Source organism: Gavialis gangeticus, unplaced genomic scaffold, assembly GCF_001723915.1.
Source record: "Gavialis gangeticus isolate Ggan-Ray unplaced genomic scaffold, GavGan_comp1, whole genome shotgun sequence".
Lineage (NCBI taxonomy): Eukaryota > Metazoa > Chordata > Crocodylia > Gavialidae > Gavialis > Gavialis gangeticus.
Genome location: NW_017728992.1, coordinates 67,956,077 through 67,975,595, shown reverse-complemented (window position 1 = coordinate 67,975,595; position 19,519 = coordinate 67,956,077). Strand labels below are relative to the sequence as shown.

General features: G+C 38.4%; 1 protein-coding gene across 3 annotated transcripts in view; it reads left to right on the top strand.

Moving 5' to 3' along the window:
- The first annotated feature begins 6 nt into the window (after nucleotides 1–6).
- Nucleotides 7–19,519, top strand: part of CTDP1 (CTD phosphatase subunit 1) — a 209,738-nt gene continuing 190,225 nt past the window's right edge. For all 3 annotated transcript variants that reach the window (XM_019524040.1, XM_019524046.1, XM_019524054.1), the window contains exons 1-5: nucleotides 7–64; nucleotides 14,119–14,202; nucleotides 16,271–16,364; nucleotides 17,741–17,869; nucleotides 19,303–19,453. In XM_019524040.1, coding sequence (XP_019379585.1) covers nucleotides 14,162–14,202; nucleotides 16,271–16,364; nucleotides 17,741–17,869; nucleotides 19,303–19,453 — 415 coding nt within the window. In that variant the 5' untranslated portion in view covers nucleotides 7–64; nucleotides 14,119–14,161. The remainder of the gene's footprint in view (nucleotides 65–14,118; nucleotides 14,203–16,270; nucleotides 16,365–17,740; nucleotides 17,870–19,302; nucleotides 19,454–19,519) is intronic.

Genomic DNA, 19,519 nt, shown 5'->3' with positions numbered 1-19,519 from the left:
AGGCGGAGCGGCCCGGCGTCGTGCGGGAGCTGTGCGCGCGGCCCGGACAGGTCGTCGCCCCGGGGTGAGCGGCTGCGGCTGGAAGCGCCGGGGCGGGGCGGGCACATACACGCACGGGGACGGGCGGAGGGGTAGACGCACAAGGATGAGCAGGGTCGGTTAGGCAGGCAGACAGACTTGTGCTCTTTTCATTTTACCATTGAGCCACTCTATGAGAACAGGAACAGATGGATAGGCACAGAGGCACGCAAGGGTGGGTGGGCAAACAGATAGGCACAGGTGAATAGGCAGGTGGGCAGATGGCCGCCAGGACCCACTCCACTTGGTGGCAGAGCGACTGGAGCCCCGTGGTGGCAGGTTGTGCCTTGCATCCCCCCTCACTGGGGTGGCTTGGCCTGGCCCCACGTGCTGCGCTTAGTGGGTGATGCCTGTGGGGGAGGTCAGCGAGATGTTTTGGGGCAGGCAAGGGTGAGCGGCAGGAGTGGAGCTGGAGTGATTTCCCTGGCCTGGGATGGAGCACTTGGGGCTGGCGCGTCATCTGCAGAGCAGCGCGCTCTGCTTTCTCACACTGTAGAAGAGCCGAAACAGACTTGCACATGGCTTGTTCTTGGCCCCTGATGTAAGGGTCTGGGAGCTGCCACAGCGTGTCCACGCTGTTGGCTTGGAGTCTGTCTTCAGGCAGCTTGTTCAGTTTTGTTTGTAATTTGTGCCCTAGAAGAGCAGCAGGGATCAAACAACAAAAGTCTCCAGCTTCTCATTCTACCCTGTGGTCAGACTCATACTGATTGCAGGGGGTTTTGCCTTCCTCTCTAGTGGGGGCATGGCCCTCGACCCAGGATTTCTTGAGCATGTATTGACAGCATTTCACAGAAGCAGGATGTGAGATGCCGTGGTCCCCTGCTTTACCTGTGGCAGGTTAGGGTGTCAGGTCTGTGTTGTCAGGGTTGACAGTGGTTTTACGAAGCATTTAGATTATGGATTGCGCAGGATAGTTTAGGTAGGAATGACCTTGCCTCAGGAAGGGGGTTGGAGTAGATGACCTTTGGAGGTCCCTTCCAACCTTGCTGCTTCTTGATTCTTGTTTAGCTTAATACAGTAAAAGCTGCCTTAACTGGCATCTTGCAATCCAGCATGCCGGCTTGTAAGGTAAAAGCGAAACTGGAAGTGCCCACCATTGCACTTTTCATTTCACCGAGCCCCCATGGCCCAGGGTAAAGCAGCCTGCGCTGCTGAGCCCCCACAGCCTGGGGCATAGCAGGCTGCGCGGGGGCTGCCTCTCTGTCCTGCAGGAGGGGTGGCGACACCCTGGACATGGCAGGAGAAGCAGCAGCCTAAACAGGCAAATGCTGGGCCTCTCAATTAACCGTCATATTTTGTTATCCGGCACTCCCCATTCCCCATGGGTGCTAGATAACAAAGCTCTTGCTGTATAATGTTGGATTTTCACTTGACAGCCAGGTCTTTAATGGCATGATGACACGACTTATTGGGACTCGTGTTTACTACAACGTTGTTACCATGAACACTACAATATTTTAATGTACAGGGTGTGGCTTATAAGTACCTGGGGTGTGACCAGTTCTCTGTATTTGAGAGAGCAAGTGTGTGGGGTAATTTTGGGGGTTATTTTGTTTTTACTCTTTAGTCTTTGTTACTGAATCTGAAACTGCTTTGTTTCAGTAACCTTGCATACAAGCTTCTCCTGAGTGACTTGTTTGCTATCCTTTTTTTTTTTTTTTTTTTTTTTTTTTTTTAAGAACTTAAAAGTAGTTTCAACTTTTGAATGGGATCTTTCAGCCCTGTGTGTTGTTCATCTAATGACTTTCCTACCCTTCACTTCAAGCAGATCTTCTCAACAGGAAACCATTGAAAACTTCTACTTCCTTTGTTTTATGGTGGCAAGTTATTTTCTTTTAGTGCAGTTCTTTTGAGACAGATGGATGTATCAAGGCCTGAGTTTGTCTTAATGAAAGACAGTGGTATTTGTAGAAAACCTGTGTAACTAGATATTTTTTAAGCTCCAAGAAGTATGTGTCAAAACATGTAAGCAAGCTGAACCTTTGATGTAAATAGTAATAGGAAATGCATGTATAAAAGCAGTGAAGTGTGCTCCTGGTTCTTGAAAGCATACTCTTAGTCTTTTTTTAATGATTGTGCAAGAGAGAAAGTATGGGCTTTTACAAGTGTTGTTTTAGCACAAGGCAGCATATATTGGTGATGGATGTTTTATGGCTATTCATCTGAAACAGACAGAGAGAAGGTACCTCAGAAGTTACTGCTTGCTTCTTTGAGGGCTTTGGAGAAGTCCATGAAAAGAGGATATGAAAACTAAATCATGGAAACAATAATATAATTTGGGGGGGTCAGGTGAAGACATAGTTATGTATCTGGACCAAAATCAAGAACATTTGTGGCACTGCTGGGTATTAAAATGTTGAACAGTTGTTTCTTTTACTTTTAATACCTAACATAATAAAGACTTCTGTGATTTAAGACAGCAGGGTTTTCAGAAAACAGTATACACTGGAATATGGGTTTATGTTAGATTTGATGGCAGCAAATATAAACACTTCACCTCATTGCATGGAAATTAGTATGCTCAGTACTTGTGCTGGATTCTCTGACTCTTAGTCTAGTTGATCACAATTAGCAGACATGTACTTTTCCTTTTTAAAAAGAAATAGACTGGTGCTGGTTGCTTTGGACTTAGTAAAGTACTAGAAGCTACGTAAGCTGCATTCAGTTTTGAAAAATTGGTTGTGATCAAATGCTCTTCTTCTGGAGCTTTGGATATTGGGCTGGTACGCTTTCTTGCAGGTTGTTGTTACTTTAGTATTTATGGATCACCATAAAAGGAAATTGGCAACTTAATGCACAGAGAAGGGATGATGGCCTAGTAGTTTTGGTGCTAGTACTTAAAGACTTAGATGATTCATTTCCTTGCTCAAGTACAGGTTTGCTGTATGATGTGAGAAGTCATTTTATCTCTTTGCCTTGATTCCTCATTTGCAAAATGTGGGGAGGCATGTTTGTATCTTTTGTATTAGGGGTGTTGTAATGGGGACTGTATAAGTAACTAATACAAAAGTATTCCTTCCAACATTCTGGAAGGATGTGCGTTTGTATATCCATGTTCCCTAAAAATGACCGGTTGGATTTGTCAGCCTTCCAGAGAAATGCAGTTAGGTCTAATTTGCCTCCTAACTTTTTGTTTAACAAACAAAAATGTATAAAAATATTTCCATCAGAATGTTAATTTGCTCTTAAGAAAAGAAATTGAAGAAAGACTTGCTTGCAGTCCTTTGATCTTATGACCTAATTACTGTAAGAGAATGTAAATATGAGAAAACCCCACTAGTATATCATTTGAACTAAGTACAGAGTACACAGTGTGACTGACTAGATTTGTAAAATGATACTAGTTTTAATAGCATACATTTCCCTAAACCAGGACTAACAAAACAAATAAGGATTTTTCTAATGCAAGTGTCTCTTTATAAAAAGATGCCATTTGGGATTTTTTGTTAAAGGAGAAATGGCTAAACTGAGTTCTGGTATCTCTTAGTATGTGGATGTGATATTGCACCTGTAAATTAAGGTCATCTACCAGAGGGAGCATATTGTTTGATCCCTTAGGAACTGTATACAGCAGTGTTGACAGCAGACATGGGTTTGAGGTCTTTGATCTTAACACAACTTTTGTGTATGGTACTAGCAATAAGAAAATGCCAAAAATTGCTCGCTTGCTGTCTATAGTATCAGGTTTGGCCTTGCTTTCTTGCTCTATTTTTAAGGGGTATTCTTCTTATTGCCAGCAGTTTTCACCAAAGTTAGCTGATTTAAAAGGAGTACTGATATGTCAGCACTCTGTGCTGAAACAATATTTTATGTGAGACTTTATAAATATGCTGTTACATCCTTTCTGGGTCCCCAGTTACTATGTAAACTTTGAATGTGATCTCCTGACTTGTTGGGTGAACTGCTTAATGGAATTATTACTTCATAATTCCAAGGTACTTGTCTGCTTTGTTTTAGTCTCTGGCCCTGTTAAATTAACTCACACTGTGTAGTAAACTACAGAATATGTCTCACTTGCAGTGATAGCCTACTTTGCATTCCAGTGCAATGACTTCAGTCAAGGGTGAGAAGTCTGCCTAAAATTTCACACTGTATAGCGTTGTTATTTGGTGTTTATTTCAAGTGTCATTTGACTTGAGGAAAACTAAAAAGAACAGGGATCGAAAGCAGTTGTCTGTGGTGTAAGGGTTCCTTGATTTAATTCAGTAGTCTGGATGAAAAACTGCTGTACTCCCAATCCTGCAGCACCATGTGTTCTACAATTTAAAATGCTAAAATGTTGACATGCTGTTTACGGTGTTGTTTATAGTTCTAATAAACTCTAGAAAGCATCATTTGCCCTAGACAAATATTTTTTCTGCTGTATTATTCAAAACATGTCCTTAGTATTTGTCAAATATTTGACCGGCTGTAGAACTAATTGAATGGTGCAAAAAGTTTTTGAATACATTATTTATGCAACACTAGTGAGGTTTGTCAAATAACATTTGACAATCCCTGTTTACATCTCTCTTGACTACTTTTTTTTCCAACTTGGCTTTATATTCCACTTTTTTTTTTCCAGAAATAGATCATGATCTATACTGTCTCGAATGTTCAGTGTTTCCTTTCTTCATTTTCTTCCTTATACTGTATGCTGTCCGCTTCCCTACACAGTTTCTTCTGCATTCTTACCCCTCCAGCATTTAGAGGGAGAAGAAAGAAAATACATACTCTTCCAACTTGAGCCATTTACTTTTTCCTTTTACATGTCCACCCTTAAATTGTACTTGGACTTCAGTTTGGTTTAGATACTTTGCTAGGTGTCTACCTAGAGAGCTAGGTCTGCTCATCAAGTATGACTAGGAAAGATATTGGGGTTTCTCTGAGAGCAGTACCGACGTGAGACTGGAATGCAGAAAGTACTGAGATTTCTACCAAGGTGATGTACAAGCAGTATATTCTGTTCTCCAGCCTTGTCTTCTTTTGTGGTGGTCTGCACAAAGATTTAGTGCCTGCTTCTGTCACTGCATAAAACTTGTCCCAGAGTGAAATTACCTGATTACGGGCAGCAACGTCACTGTCAACAGAACTTTAAAAAGTAGCAGTGAAGCCTTGTTGGGCTGCAGTAGCCTGAAAACCAGCCAAGCTGTGTACTCGGGGTGCTGAAAAGCCGCCTCTTCACAGACATGGGAAGATACAAATTGGAGCAGTTTTAATTTGAAAAATTTTCTTCATATAATAAATGTTAGAAATGGAATTGGTTTCAGTGAAAGCTTAGGTTTCAGTAGAAACTGGTGATATCCAATGAAAGTTTCTCTTTGCCAAGAGACAGTAGTGTGGTATGTGATATGGGGTTTGTTTATTCTCCTAGCCTGGACCTGTAAGGGACAACAACTTTCTTCTCTGTTTCTTATGGATATGTATTTTGGTCTGAAGAGATGATAATAGTGATATGCAAAGTGTCGTAGAATCTTAAATGTTTCCCTCTTACCTTGGAATACCTGCTGAAGAGCAATAATGTGTCCTCCCTTTCAAGGCTGCATGCAGTCTTTTTGTTGTTGTTGTTTTCATGGTTATCTGTTTAGACTGTCTTGGTATAAAAATTAAGCTGGCTATGAATCTGCACGTGAACTTGAAAAATAACGCATTGCTGGAAATTTGCACATCCCCTGGGAAGGCTGGAAGTTGTTAACTTGAATGGAAATTAACTGGATTGAAATTGAAATTAGATATGGGGCAGAGTATGCACAAGAAACCTCCAAGAAAGGGGAAAAAAAGAACACCTGTGTTTGTTAGGAATCCACATAGATTCACTCAGTGTGGGAACTAGCACTGTTGAGATCTCCTACTCAGCCTTTACTTTACACCTGTTAGGTATGCAATATATTAGCCTTTAGTTGTGTACAAGTTTATTCTTACAAGGCTTCTGCCTTCATTCAGCATGCAGATGTCAGGAGAATGTTATATCCCTTGAGCACTCTACATTAATGATCATCCCACTTAGATAACTTCCAAAGACTTGCTTCTTTCAGGGGGCGCATACAGAATAAATTACTTGCATAACAGCATGTTATTTTTACTCAATGGTTTTGTGCATCCAGTAGTAAATCTCTCAGTGGTTTGGTTCTAGTTAGTTTTGATGAAAAAGAAAAATCACTGATTGTTGGAAAAATCCACTGTTTGCCTCATGTTCATATCTATATTTTACTTGCTAAACCAAAACAGGTTTTCACTAGATCATTGTAAAATATATATTCCTTATTCAGAAGGTTTCTCTGTATTAAATTTCTACTTCAAAATATAAAGGGGATAGAGCTCTTAAAAAAATTTTAAAAAAAAGGTAGAGGGAGCTGCATTTTTTTTTAAATATTGGTCAGCTGTACACTGTATTTCTCAGCTTTCCTATTCTAAAACAACTGAATCGTTTTGCAAATATTTTTAAAATATGTGCACACATGCATATACTGTACTTCCCTTTCCTGCTTATATACTTGAGGACATGGAATGGATACAGAAACCTAGAAAAAATGTTGGAATGCTACATTTGTTTTTTCCTTACAGGAAGTATAGGGGCAGGTTCTCCCTTAAACTCAGTCTGGAAGGCCATTTTGCTGAAGTGATGCTTCCTCTTTAGTGCGTGCGTGCCCTTGCCCCCTCTTCCCATCTCCTGCTTCTGGACCAGACTGTGACTCGGACTGCATTAGACTCAAAGGGTTATAAAAATGGATTGTTCCATGCAGAAAATGGGTAGATAGGCATGTAGTTGGTTTGGGATCTTTAATTATATTGAGCCAAGGGTTGGTGTGTGTGTGTGTGTTTTGAAGAATGCTGTTTTAACTTGCACACCTTATCAACCTGTGGGAATAAAATTGTGGGAACCAAAGAGAAGCCAGACCTCTGAGCTAGTTGTGATTATAGGGAACTGCATATGGGGTCTGCTTTGAGAGTGGGAGAATAGTATGATTTTTACCTTGTGAGAGAGATGATTGCTTGAGGCCTGAGATTTGAATAGAATACAGTTGGGGAGGCTGGAGACTGCTGTAGCGTGGCAGCTGTGGCAGAGAAGTGCAAAGTTGCCTAGCAGCATAGTTATGAACACTACTCTCATCAATTGGTAAGAGCATTAAGGGGAAACTCCACAATCAGTTTGTTTGATTCTTTTTTTCTTACTTCTCAGGTGTGCGTTATCATCAGTGCTGTGCCACTAAAATCACTTGCCTGAAGATAGCACGATGTAACTTAATTGGTGGACTTATTTCCTACATTTAAAAATGTCACATGTAAGCTTGAATGATTTGTACTAGCCTACTTCAACGCTATATGGAGAAGCTGTTGTGATTTATAAGACTTAATGAATATTAAATTTGACTTGTAGATACTTACTTAATAGCATTCCTGAGAATCTTAATTTGTGACGTTCCATTTAAATTTGAAGTATTGGAGCACACTAGTTTTGTTTTCTTAACACAAATCTTAGAACAAGTGTTTGTTACGCTGGCAGGTGGAATGGCAAAAGATTTCAGGTATTGTGTAGTTCTCATAGGACAATGAGTTATAAAGCTAACTGAGTTAATAGTTCTAGGATCTAAATCGTTCTTGTTTTTATTTTCCCTCTTCCTTGGCTTCTCAATAGTGTTTGATTGTCAAATCGTACTTGAGGGTTTTTTTAAACTCTTATTCTTTACTTCGATTGTTCTTTCTAAGACCATAGGATCGGAGTAGAAACAGGATAGAGAACCTTGGAGAAATGGTAATGGGGCAGTAGAAAATGATATGGGGGAAGAGGAGGTGCTGAGTGTGTATTAGCTGTCGGAACCTGGAGCACTTATACTATGAATAGGTGTCTACCCAACTTGAGGCAGGGGCCAGCCAATATTGTGGACCCTGCAGCCATTTTCATGGGCGTATTATGATGGGGGCCCACCATGCCTCTGGCCAAGGGGGCCTAGTGGTCCTGCCCCCTGCTGCTGATTGGTAGAAAGCCAGCACTTAATTTTTTTGCAGAGATTACCCAGTTTCATGACTTCCACACAATCAGTGAAATCACTATTTGAGTAGGTCCCTAACTATGAAGGAAAACACTTCCATATAAGTACAATTTCTTTAAGTTACAAGCTTTTTCGTTTAAGTACTGTGTCATCTCTTGTACTTCGCTTGTTTTATATACTTTACTGACTTTGCTGTGTGCACCATGGTGTGAGGGAAGGAAACTTGTCTGTAATATAAGATTACTATTTCAGGTTCTTGTTTGATTTATATGTTACTAGTTAGACTTTTCCTTTTTTGCCCTTCTGCAAAGAAGGGGATGGTAAGGCTGAGTTTCTATGAAATACTATTAGCTTTTTATATGCGTCTTACAGCTAGCTGCAACTAGAAACCAAGTGGTAACATGCTTGGTTAATGTGGAAGGCAGGATAGAGTTGTACCTTGTATACTAAATCAGATGCATAAGCTTTCCTGAGTCCAAGCTTACTTCAGATGCTGTTAATGTTGTTATGTGGCTATGGAAGCTGTAATGCACTGAAATTAGAGCATAGGTGTTATCTGCTTGCTTCAGTGGAAAAGGCAAGCCTTCTTTTAATCATGTTTCCCTTTCTAGTCAAACGAATGTGTGCATGTGTACACATGCACATGAGTGTGTGCAAAGAAGTCATTCTTTTTTATGACTAGAAAGATATGGGCAGATAACCACGAATTTGTTTTTAGGTACAGGCTTTTCAATCCTTCCTTTTCATGTCCTTGTGACAAGGTATTTAATAGAATTTGCAGTTTTATTGGAATCTGAAGGGGCCACACCATGAGTGTTTCTATTGTGGCTTCAAACTTGCACCAACAGCACCGTGGTGCCTGTGCAACCCCTGTCCCAGGCTTTTCCTTAGTTAGAGGTGAAGTTGCAGATTATAATACCCAAAATGGGCTGTTTGGATTTTAAACGTTAAAACTAGATAGTCTGTGTAGTATTTCTCAGGTTAACAGTTGAAACCATTCCTGTTTTACATGTCAGTTTGACAACATGACCCTTTTGAGTTGAAAGGTTGTAGTAGACTTAAAAACCACACTGCTTAACTGAACTTTTATTAGGATTGACACTAATAGGACTAAATGAAAGACTGGGGAGTGATTTTTCTCTAACTTGTGAACTTTATGTACTTGGATATAACTGGGTTCATTGTTTCTCTCTCTTGAGCATTATCATATAAAAGAGAACAAAAAAATAGAAGTTTTGGGGATTTTAGAATCCCATTTTCCAAAACTGGCACGGGACTTTAAGTAGTGCACTCATCCCTGCCCTATTTTTAATTACTTTTTAAAACCTGATTCAATTTTGAGACATTTTTCTTAGGAGGGAACTAAAACCCAATCTCAAGATAACATTCCTTTCAGGTAACTGCACACATAGCTCCACATAGTTAATAACATATCTCCTGCCTCCCACCTTCAAAGACGTTTTCAATACATTAGGCTATCACAGAGATATGAACTGAAATATTGTTTAAAATCCCAAGTTATTTAATATGTATAGATTTGGACTGCAGGGATACCTCAAAGGCAAGCTAAGAAATTGTTCCTGCATTCTAGGCTTTGTTTTTGTTGTAATCAAATCATGAAATAATTAGATGCTAGTGATGGCATCAGAACTTGAACTTGCATCTTAACTTAAAACTAAAGAAGGAAGGGCGCTGCAATTGCAGCACATTGGAGCAGACTCAATTAATAGAATCTGCTGGAGCATGGTAATTACTGTGCTCCAGCATTTTGTGCATCAGCATCCCCGCACTTCAAAATGGCAAGGGCGCTTTATCTAAAGCTCGCTCCATGAGCTTTAGATAAAGCGCCCCTGCAGCCATTTCAAAGCATGGGGATGCTGATACACAAGACACTACGGGCACTTTAATTAGTGTGGCTCTTGAAGTTGCTCTAATTTAAGTGCCCCCTTCCCACTCACAGAGCACATAACTTTGCAGGTCATTTCAGGCATTTATATATTTCTTGAAATGCTGTTTGTCTTAAGTCTACACATGTTTTAAAGATTTGGAATTGTGAATAGTTTGCATTTGATTTCTATGACCAAAAAATCCTGCTGTTTCCCGTTCAACTTGACTTTGAAGGGTTGGAAAAATTCCTTGAAGTCTGCATAGTGTTTTCTGAACACTCATGTTCATGGTGATTTGTCTGCGGTTGCCAGATGCTATCTATTTGTCTTTTGCTCTGTGTGGTACTGAAATGGTGGCCGCCTTTGGCAGGGCCTTTAAGATCTACCAATGCATATACATACTTTTGCACTGGTTTCTTGTTTATTTTCTTGTTTGTTTCTGGATATAGTTTGATGGCTATGGACAAAGTTAGTAAAATCACTTGTTGTAAATCCTGAACAAGATTTTGTTTACCTCTTGTAGCAGGGAACTGGTCTTGATGACCCAAAAGGTCCCTTCCTGTTCTGAATATGCTACCAGTCACAGTGTTTTTAATGGATTCTTCAAATAGTCTTTCTGTTATTTGGCTGCTATGGTCAGGTTTTTATGTCCTGAATGGCCTGACGCCTGACTGAAAAACTACTTCTCTTTATTCAGTTTAGGTAATTAAAAAAGAATGGGAGATTCTTGCTGTTTGGAGAAATCAGTTTATGTGGAGACTTAACTTTTTATTCCCCATATTGAAAGTATGGTCTTTAGGGTTCCCTGAACGAAGTATTTTTTTTTTCCCCAAAAGGTATGTCTTCGCTATGTGGAGATTCCCAAGCTAGTACTGAATAAATTGGTGCAAGTCCCAGAAGCAGCACATCTTTGTTAGCTCGGTTCTGTACCTAGACTACAAAACAATGAATACTTCAATCAGTTCAATTTTGGGGATTTCCTGTGTCAGACTTTTCCATGTTCGATCATAATTATCTTTGCTTGCCTCCAAATAATAGGTTGCTCCCTGTGTTGTAAGGACTATGAAAGGGAAAAGGGATGTGCCTTAAATAGATGCATTGTATTTTTTGGCATTATTTAACTGCTGACACCTGAGAGTTTAGGTCCTTTGTGGTTCCTTGACAGTGCCAGCTATGCTAACATTGAACACAGACTAGAGAGTTGGTGCTCTACTTATAAAAGTTAGACATTGCCAGTTACAAAAGGGAAAATACAGAAATCTGAACTTGGGCCTCACCAGCTAAGAAATATGTTTGAATTCAGTGTTTTCTGTAAAGTCTGCTTATGATCTGACATCTTAAAGACATTTCATATTTAAAATATTTTAAGTTCACCTTTAAAAAGTAAACAAAATACCTTCATTTTGTAGTTGTACTAGTAGAGTATTTTAGTTGGCTATGTATGCAAGTCTTGTAAATCTTCTGTCTATTGATTTGGAGAAGGAGCCTCTTGGAGGATTGGATTAATAAGGGGATTTTGAATATGTGTCGTATTTGCACCTCAAATATGAGGAAATAAGCTGGTCCTTTTGTGCACTATGCTGTTACCCTGGCTGTGTGACAATTTGCACATCTCTTAATGTATGCCTTTGTGATCAGAGAATACCTGTGAACTCAGGTTTTCAAGTTTTAAAATTTAAACTCTCAAGAATCTGCACACTTATTTTTTTAATAGAGCAAAGGTTAAGGGGGAAAGATAAATTAGGACATTTAGCACGTTACTTTGTATCCTTTGTCCTCCAGAACTGTCTGAATCCCTACAGTGTGTTTAGAATTTGAAACTCTTAGATGCATAATAGAAATTACCTGAACTGTTTAGTTGTTTGATGTGGCATCAGAAGTGTTGGGTCTTTCAAGCAGAGCCATACTATTGTATGTTCTGTAGAGTTTGGAGTACTCTTCCAGGTCTTCCCATATGGATGCTAAGAACTACGCAGGAGGAGATTTAAAAGTAGCTGCTCTCAGGCACCACTGGGACTGAAGGGGAAATGTTAAGTGGGGTGAGGAGTTGGTGGAAGGGACCTGGGTGCATGGGAGAGAAGGAGACTCATTTGAGTCCAGTCTTTTCTCCCCCCCAGGCAGAGGGTCGGACTTGAAGATCTACAAGGTCCCTTCCGACCCTACTTCTCTGATTCTATGAGACACAGACAAGTTTGTACAGGAAGAAAATATGCTGTTTGTTGTTTACTTGCATGTTTTATATGCTGCCCTTCCCAACAAGAGACTCTGGATGGTTTACAGTAGGAGAAACAGAACAACCTAAAAGGGCACCTAGAATAAATAAAATAAAATCAAGCAAAGACCCACTAAATGGCGTATGGGGAACCAGTGGTGAAGAAGTACAAACGGGGTTGGGAAGGGATAATAAATGGTCTTAAGACTAGATAGAAGTTTGTGATGTGCTTATCTGTGGGGCAGAGATTTTGCACAACATTCATGTCTGGGACTGCTAAATCAGATGATAATACCATATGCTATCAAAGGAAGTGGAACATACCCCTGTTTTTTATAGATAAGCAGTTGCCACATAAATGTTGTTCCTTAGTGGTAGGTGAGGGTTCGCACTAATACGTTCTCTGATCGTTATCCCACTGCTCCCAACAGAACATTTCTGCCATGAGGAAAGGTGTTGGGATGGGAGAGATCAGCATCATCATGGTGCATTTATGATAGTTCTCTTAGTACAGCTGTCTCCTTTTGGGTCACTGTAAATGTGGAATACTGCTCAAAGTAGGCAGTTGTAGATGTATTTTTTTTAAATGAATTCTTAGTAGAAATTCCAAAGCCTATAATATGCATATTTGTCATTGCGAGAAGCTGTGAGCACAAACAAGATTTCACACTGAATAGATAGTTGCTTTTATGAAGTCATACATTTCAGGCCACAGACAAATGCCAGTGCCAGTATACACATGGAATACCAAACTTTTATAAGCTTATTGCTTTTGGTATTCCTAAAGTGTACCAGAGACACATTGGTGTGGCATTTTAAAAATTTTTTTATGCACACCTGGATGACCAGATTTGGTCATCTGCATGGCTGTCCAACTTTCAAAAATGCCACTTATGTACAGGGTGGCACTCTTACTCCTGGGCAAATAGCCCTATACACATGGATAGCTATATGTTTGGCATGTATGTAAATTGCATTTTTGTGACTTAAATGATCAGCGTTGATTGTCTAGGAACTCAGAAAATGATAAACTAGCTTCCCCCTTCCCCAAACCCATATTTGAGACCTCTTGTTATTGGCAAGGCTTAATACTATACTATGCTAGTGTTTTTTCTTAGGTAGCAGGTGTAATGGTTTGTACTTCTGGACTGTATCTGGAAGAGCAATTGGCAATGTCAGGATGAGTTTTGTATTTAAATTCAAACCATTACATTATATTGTAAAACATTTTTGAAACTTGAGAACTGGATTTGAATAACTTAGTGCTTTAATTTAATCATAGTTGTAGGATTTGCCCTCTGTAAAGTAGAAATCTACCTTCTACAGGGAAATTAGTAGGTAGCCTGTGTTCTCTTTCTAGATTCATCTTTAACTTGTACAATTACTTTTTTTATTCATTGCTCAAGAAGCCAAATAATACTATGTGTAATTATTATAAATTATCATCCACATAAAAGGTGACCGACTCCAGAGGCATCTGTCATAAACTAAAATACAGTTGTGAAAGATTGAAGTACTATATGTTTTTCATCCTTAATATGAAAACAAAGTGTAATTAGTGCCCCTTCCCCAAACTGGATATCTTTTACTGTAGTCCTTTGTGCCTGCTGGCCTGAGACTTGCAAGAAATGAGTTAATAGGAGGCTGTATTTAGTGTACATGAATTGAAAACTGAGCTCCTCTATTTGCCTAGTATTCTGTTTTGTTAGTATGCTGAAGTTCATAGCTATGGTGAAGGTAGATTACCATTATTACGTATTTTAATGTCTTTAAAAAGGTTTAACTCAAATAATTTGATAAATGAGAAAATTCAGAAAAACTGAATTAAGTTTAGTTATGATTTACCATTGCTTTGGATGGTCCATTAAGTAGTATACTTAAATCTGTGTCAGAAAGTACATATGTCCTGAAACAAATAAAATAATTAAATGTTGGTTTGTTTATTGTTTTGTTTTCTTCTTTCCCTTCCCAGGTGTGTGTTGGTAAAACTAGAAGGATGTAGCCATCCTGTTGTTATGAAAGGATTGTGTGCAGAATGTGGCCAGGACTTGACGCAGTAAGTATTGCCAGATCATTTAAGCTTTTTTCCATTTACACGGACCATCAGAGAACTTGAATCTTACAAATCTTTCTCATCTTCACTCTTCTGTCCCTTTCAAAGGTAGGAAACTTGGCTGGTAATAATGGCTATGAATTAGGTTAAAATAATTTCTGTTGCATTTCTGATTCATATGTGGAATTTTAGATTTTAGTATTTGAATAGAGTAGGGGTGCATTGATAGAGATTTTTTGGTAGTGACAGTGAAACTGGAGGTGCCACAGTGACCTCAATGGAAGAAAATTAAACTCTGTTGAAGTAGATGAGTGGACAACCACGGCATATCATGTATAGCTCTTTGGGTGTGCTAAAAATTACTGGCAACAGTTTTCAGTGCCTTTTTGTTTTGTTTTTTAAATTTAAACAAACAATATAAGGGAAGTACATGCTATTGTGTAACATCTTTACATTTTTACAACTATTCCAATAAAAATAATTTCTTCCCACATAAAGGTTTGAATTTGTTTGAATATAACATTTAAACCACACTAAGTCTGCTGCACTTAATTTTTTTTTCCTAATCAAATACTTCAGTTCAAATACTTGTCACTATTAGGAAATAAAATTAACATGGTGGTGCTTTTTTAGTTTTCTTTACTAAATATAAGTCAAATAAACATACTAAATCAGATCACGCTCTAGTTAGGGCACTGGAAAATTTTCCAATTAAAAAATTTCTGGAAAACCCACATCTCTGCATCAGCCAAAAAAAGCTTATTGCTGATTCAGTCAATTCTCCTTATATTGGTGCTGATCCCATATGGGACTGATGTATTGGTGCACCTCTAAAAATAGTATCAGTACTGCTTCATGATGCAGTAAAACTATATAGAGAAGCTTGCATTGAGCTTGCCCATGTTCTGTTTTAGTTCTGTTTGCTGTAATATTACAAATATTATTTGTTTACATCAATTTACCATATAAAATAAGGGAGTAAAAAATCTGGCCCTTGGAGCCCTGTCATCTGGCCGGCAGTGCGACCTTTGAGTCTCTGACCAGCGCTATGTACTATATGCAGGACTTACCAGCCTATATCGGCTCACTTTTTTTTTTTTTTTTTTTTTTGGTACAGGGTTCCTTCTCGCTCTTCTTTCTTAACCCAAAACTATACATTCCAGGAGAATGTATTGAATTCTGGTGTCTGTTACAGCACCACATTTTGTCCTCAGTAACCCTTCTGATTCAAGGCAATTACTAGAGTTGAAAGGGTGAACAAGGAGTCATGTAGGGCACAATTGAAAAAAATCTGACCTTGGCTTTTAAGAGCTCAGGTTTGGCAACCTAGCAGTTGCTTGTAAACTGATCTATTTAATCTGGAAATTGATTTGAGCATGGAACTGTGTGGTGTCATTCTTGGTCAGCTTTCAGAGACTTGTACTTTAATCACTTTTGTTTAAAAATAAAAAGCTGTGGAGAGAAGTAAGGCCTGCTTAATAGTTCTTTGCATGCTTTGTAGGAAGAAACGCAGCATTATGCTAGCATACCACTGGAAAGTAAATGTTTCCCGTGTTCTCCAGCATGTGAACAGACCATTGTAAAGAACTGCAGATAGATAGGCTGGTTTAGAGAAGAGTATTTGAATGGCATGTTGTTAGTTTTCCAGAGGCTCCCTTACTAATCCGTTTTCAATTCAGTGGTTACATTTCCTCTAATGTGCAACAGATTTTATAATGATCTAAAAACTATCCTTAGTATTGAATGCTGACTAATATCTAGTCTTTCACCTTGATCTTGTATATGTCATTGTTCAAGAAACTGTCAGAACAAATTACAGCAAAAAGTTATACTTACGTGATTTTCATAGTAAGCTTCTTGGGTTCTGTGATCAGTTTTGTTCTCAAACTTCCAGTAAAGAGGCTATGACAGAAAAGTATTCTACTGAATTGTAAATTTAAAATGAAATTGATTTTATTCGACAGTGACTGGTTTGACTTTGAAGTTTTTAACGGTGTATGGCTTTCATTGATGGAAATCATTAGCATTAAAATACTCTGCTAAAACTTATGACTTTTTCCTGCCTGATTAGGTTACCAAGCAAGAATGGAAAACAGAATGTGCCGTTATCCACAGCAACTGTGTCTATGGTTCATAGTGTCCCAGAACTGATGGTTAGCTCTGAGGCAAGTTCAATCACACTTCTTCGGTCATGTGCTTGGTATAGTTTCATGGTTATCTTTTCTAAATTAAATCTTTTCCCTCAAATTGTATGTGTTTTAATATAGAATATTTGGCCTTACCTGTAGAGAGTAAACTAAGATATGTGGGTCTTTAATTAGCCATGTATTGAATAATTTAAGGTTTGTGGTTTTTTTCCCGTAACACTGTTGATATTATTGGTACATCTTGCCAATTCCCTTGGAACCTGCTGTACAGCATTGCTGTTTGCTGCAGTGGTGAGATGTTTTTGTGGTTATAACCAGGGATCCTGGTTTTCTCTGATTTGAAAAAAAAATCCACCATTTTTTATTTTAAAAAAGCAACCCCAAATCCACACTCTTTGGGATTCAAATAAAACTCCAGTATATCTGTATCTATATTTAGTGGTGTTTCATTTAAATCATGAAAAAATGTGGATTGGAGCTGAAAATTGGGGATTTTCTTTAATCGGTGGAAATGAGGATCCCTAGTTATAACCTCAAAATCTAATGAACCCTTTCTGGTTTTTTGTCTCCTTCAGAAATAAGAAGTTTGTGACAGTCCAACTCTTGCCCCCTAAAATATACTCAAAAGACAGAAACATCTTTTTGAAACCCAGCTTCTCATAGAACAGTGAAGAACATGATAGAAATGACCTGCTATTTCTTTAGTAGTGTTGTAGTCTATGACAAACCTCTCTCTTCCAAGTCCTTGCGAGGCATGATTATTGAACTAAACCTTTTGAACAACTAAGCTGTTGGAAATAAACACAGGCTATTTAATTACTCTACTCTTTCTGGAACAAGAGTACAAAAAGTAGCTGTACAAACAAACATGCCTTTCTAGAGAGTTGGTTTACATTTGCAATAGTATTGATTCTTCTCGTTAATAGTTTTAGTTTAGTGTTGTAATCTAGCCAGCATTATTTTGTATTTATAATCTACTAACTGTAGAAATTGAATACTGAATTTAGTAGCTATTTCTTTTTCCAGAACTGACCAGTAATCCTGTGCTTCAGTTTTTGGGTGGACAGCTGAGGAACTTTTGAAATATTGGGCCCATTTCACATGTTTCAAGTTATCAACATTCCTAGTTTCTTTTCTGGATCTTGGCCTCATGACTTGTAGTTAGATGTGTATTGTTCTTAGCTGGTTTTATAAAACCTGTGAAACATTTAGTTTTATAAGCTGTGAATTTTTTAACTGAAAAATGGTTGGCAAAGGTACCTAAAATAGAGGCTTAGTGGTCCTATTCTCTCCCCCCAAATTGCTTAGAATCAACACTTTCAATTAGTTTTGAAATAAACCTCAATTAGTGGCTTATTTCAAAGTAAATTTGATCTGTAAATCTTTTCTTATAGCAAGCTGAACAACTCGGAAGGGAAGATCAGCAGCGACTACACCGGAACCGAAAACTTGTACTGATGGTAGATTTGGACCAGACATTAATTCATACTACAGAACAGCATTGTCAGCAGATGTCTAATAAGGTAAATAGTTTTTTGCTGTTACATTTTTGCAATTACTTTTGATTGAAATTTGGCTTGAAACTTTTTTGGGTCAGGTTTGTGAGTATATACACTGTGATGAAGGTATTGATGAAAATAAGTGAAAAATTCAAAGAAATGAAGGACACTATCAAGATAAAAAGTATATTTAAAACATTTAATTATTTAAACATCTTTGTTATTTAAGTTGATTTATATTAGAAAGCAATTTTCTATCATTTGTACACTTCTATATTCCATTCCCTGTTTTAGTTGCTTTAAAACACAGGTTTTCACAACAGAAAATTCTATGTATTTTCAAGTTTACAGCTTTAGAGCAGAGGAAGAAGATTCTTCAATTTTAACGTAAAATAAGTTAATATAAACAATTTCTTTAACTTTGCCCTATCTTTTCCAGAAACACCATGTGACTTGCTTAACACTTTAATCCTTTCTTTCTTGCAAGTAAGGATTGGCTTGCTTTTTTCAGGTGCTAGTAGGAAAAGTTGCTTTGCAGAGAAGCTACTAAGCTTCTGCACTAATGGAAATTATCAACCTGTATTAATATTGTGTAACTGAAGACTCAGTTCACATTGTCCATGTGTCTGGCTTGATTACTGGTATATGATTTTACTTGCTAAGAATGAAGGCCTACACTTGGGACAGAATAATTGTATGCCCAAATGCAGATTGGGGTGTGACTAGTTAGGCTACAGTACTGCAGAGAAGGATCTGGGGGTTACAGTGGATCATACGCTGTTGACTCATATTCAGCTTGCTCCTGTTTCAATAAAAAATAAAAAAAAAATCCAGCAGTTTCTTCAGTTTACATTTAACAAGCGTGTCTCCTGTAAATCAAAGGAAGTGATTTACTTTATTCGGTACTGGTGAGGTCTCCGCTGGAGAAATGAGTTCAGTTTTGGGCCCCATGTTTCAAGAAAGATGTGAATGGATTGAAAAGAGTCCAGCAGAGGGCAACAAAAAAAGATTATAGATGCTTGAGAAGCATGGTTTATGAAGAAAAGCTGAACGAACTCAGGCTATTTAGTCTGTAGAAGAGATTTGGGGGAGATTTGATAACAGTCTTCAAATAACTGAAAGGTAGTTACAAAGGGGATGGAGATGGGCTTTTTCTCTGTGGCTGTATCAAAATAGGGAACAGGACTATGAGCAACGGCCTCAAGCTGCAGCAGAAGTAGTTTAGGTTGGTGGATTAGGAAGAACTTTCTGATTTATGGTAGTGGCCAAGCATTGAAACAGGCTATGTAGAGAAGTAAAAAAGTCGCATATCACTATAACATTCTTTGAATTTTTTTCCAACTAAAAATTTGTCAGACTGAAGTAAGAGCCATGAACAGAATAGAGACAGGGAGGTGTTTTGGGCATATTTTGAGTACAAAATATGACTTCTTTATTAATTATTTGTTCTTTTTTAGGGAATATTCCATTTCCAGTTAGGCCGAGGAGAGCCTATGCTGCATACTCGTTTGCGTCCTCATTGCAAGGAATTCCTAGAAAAGATTGCCAAATTGTATGAATTACACGTTTTTACATTTGGTAGTAGACTTTATGCACACACTATTGCAGGTAAGCAGTATTCTGTAGATTGGGGGTGGGCAATTATTTCAGCTGGAGAGCTGCTTAATGAGTTTT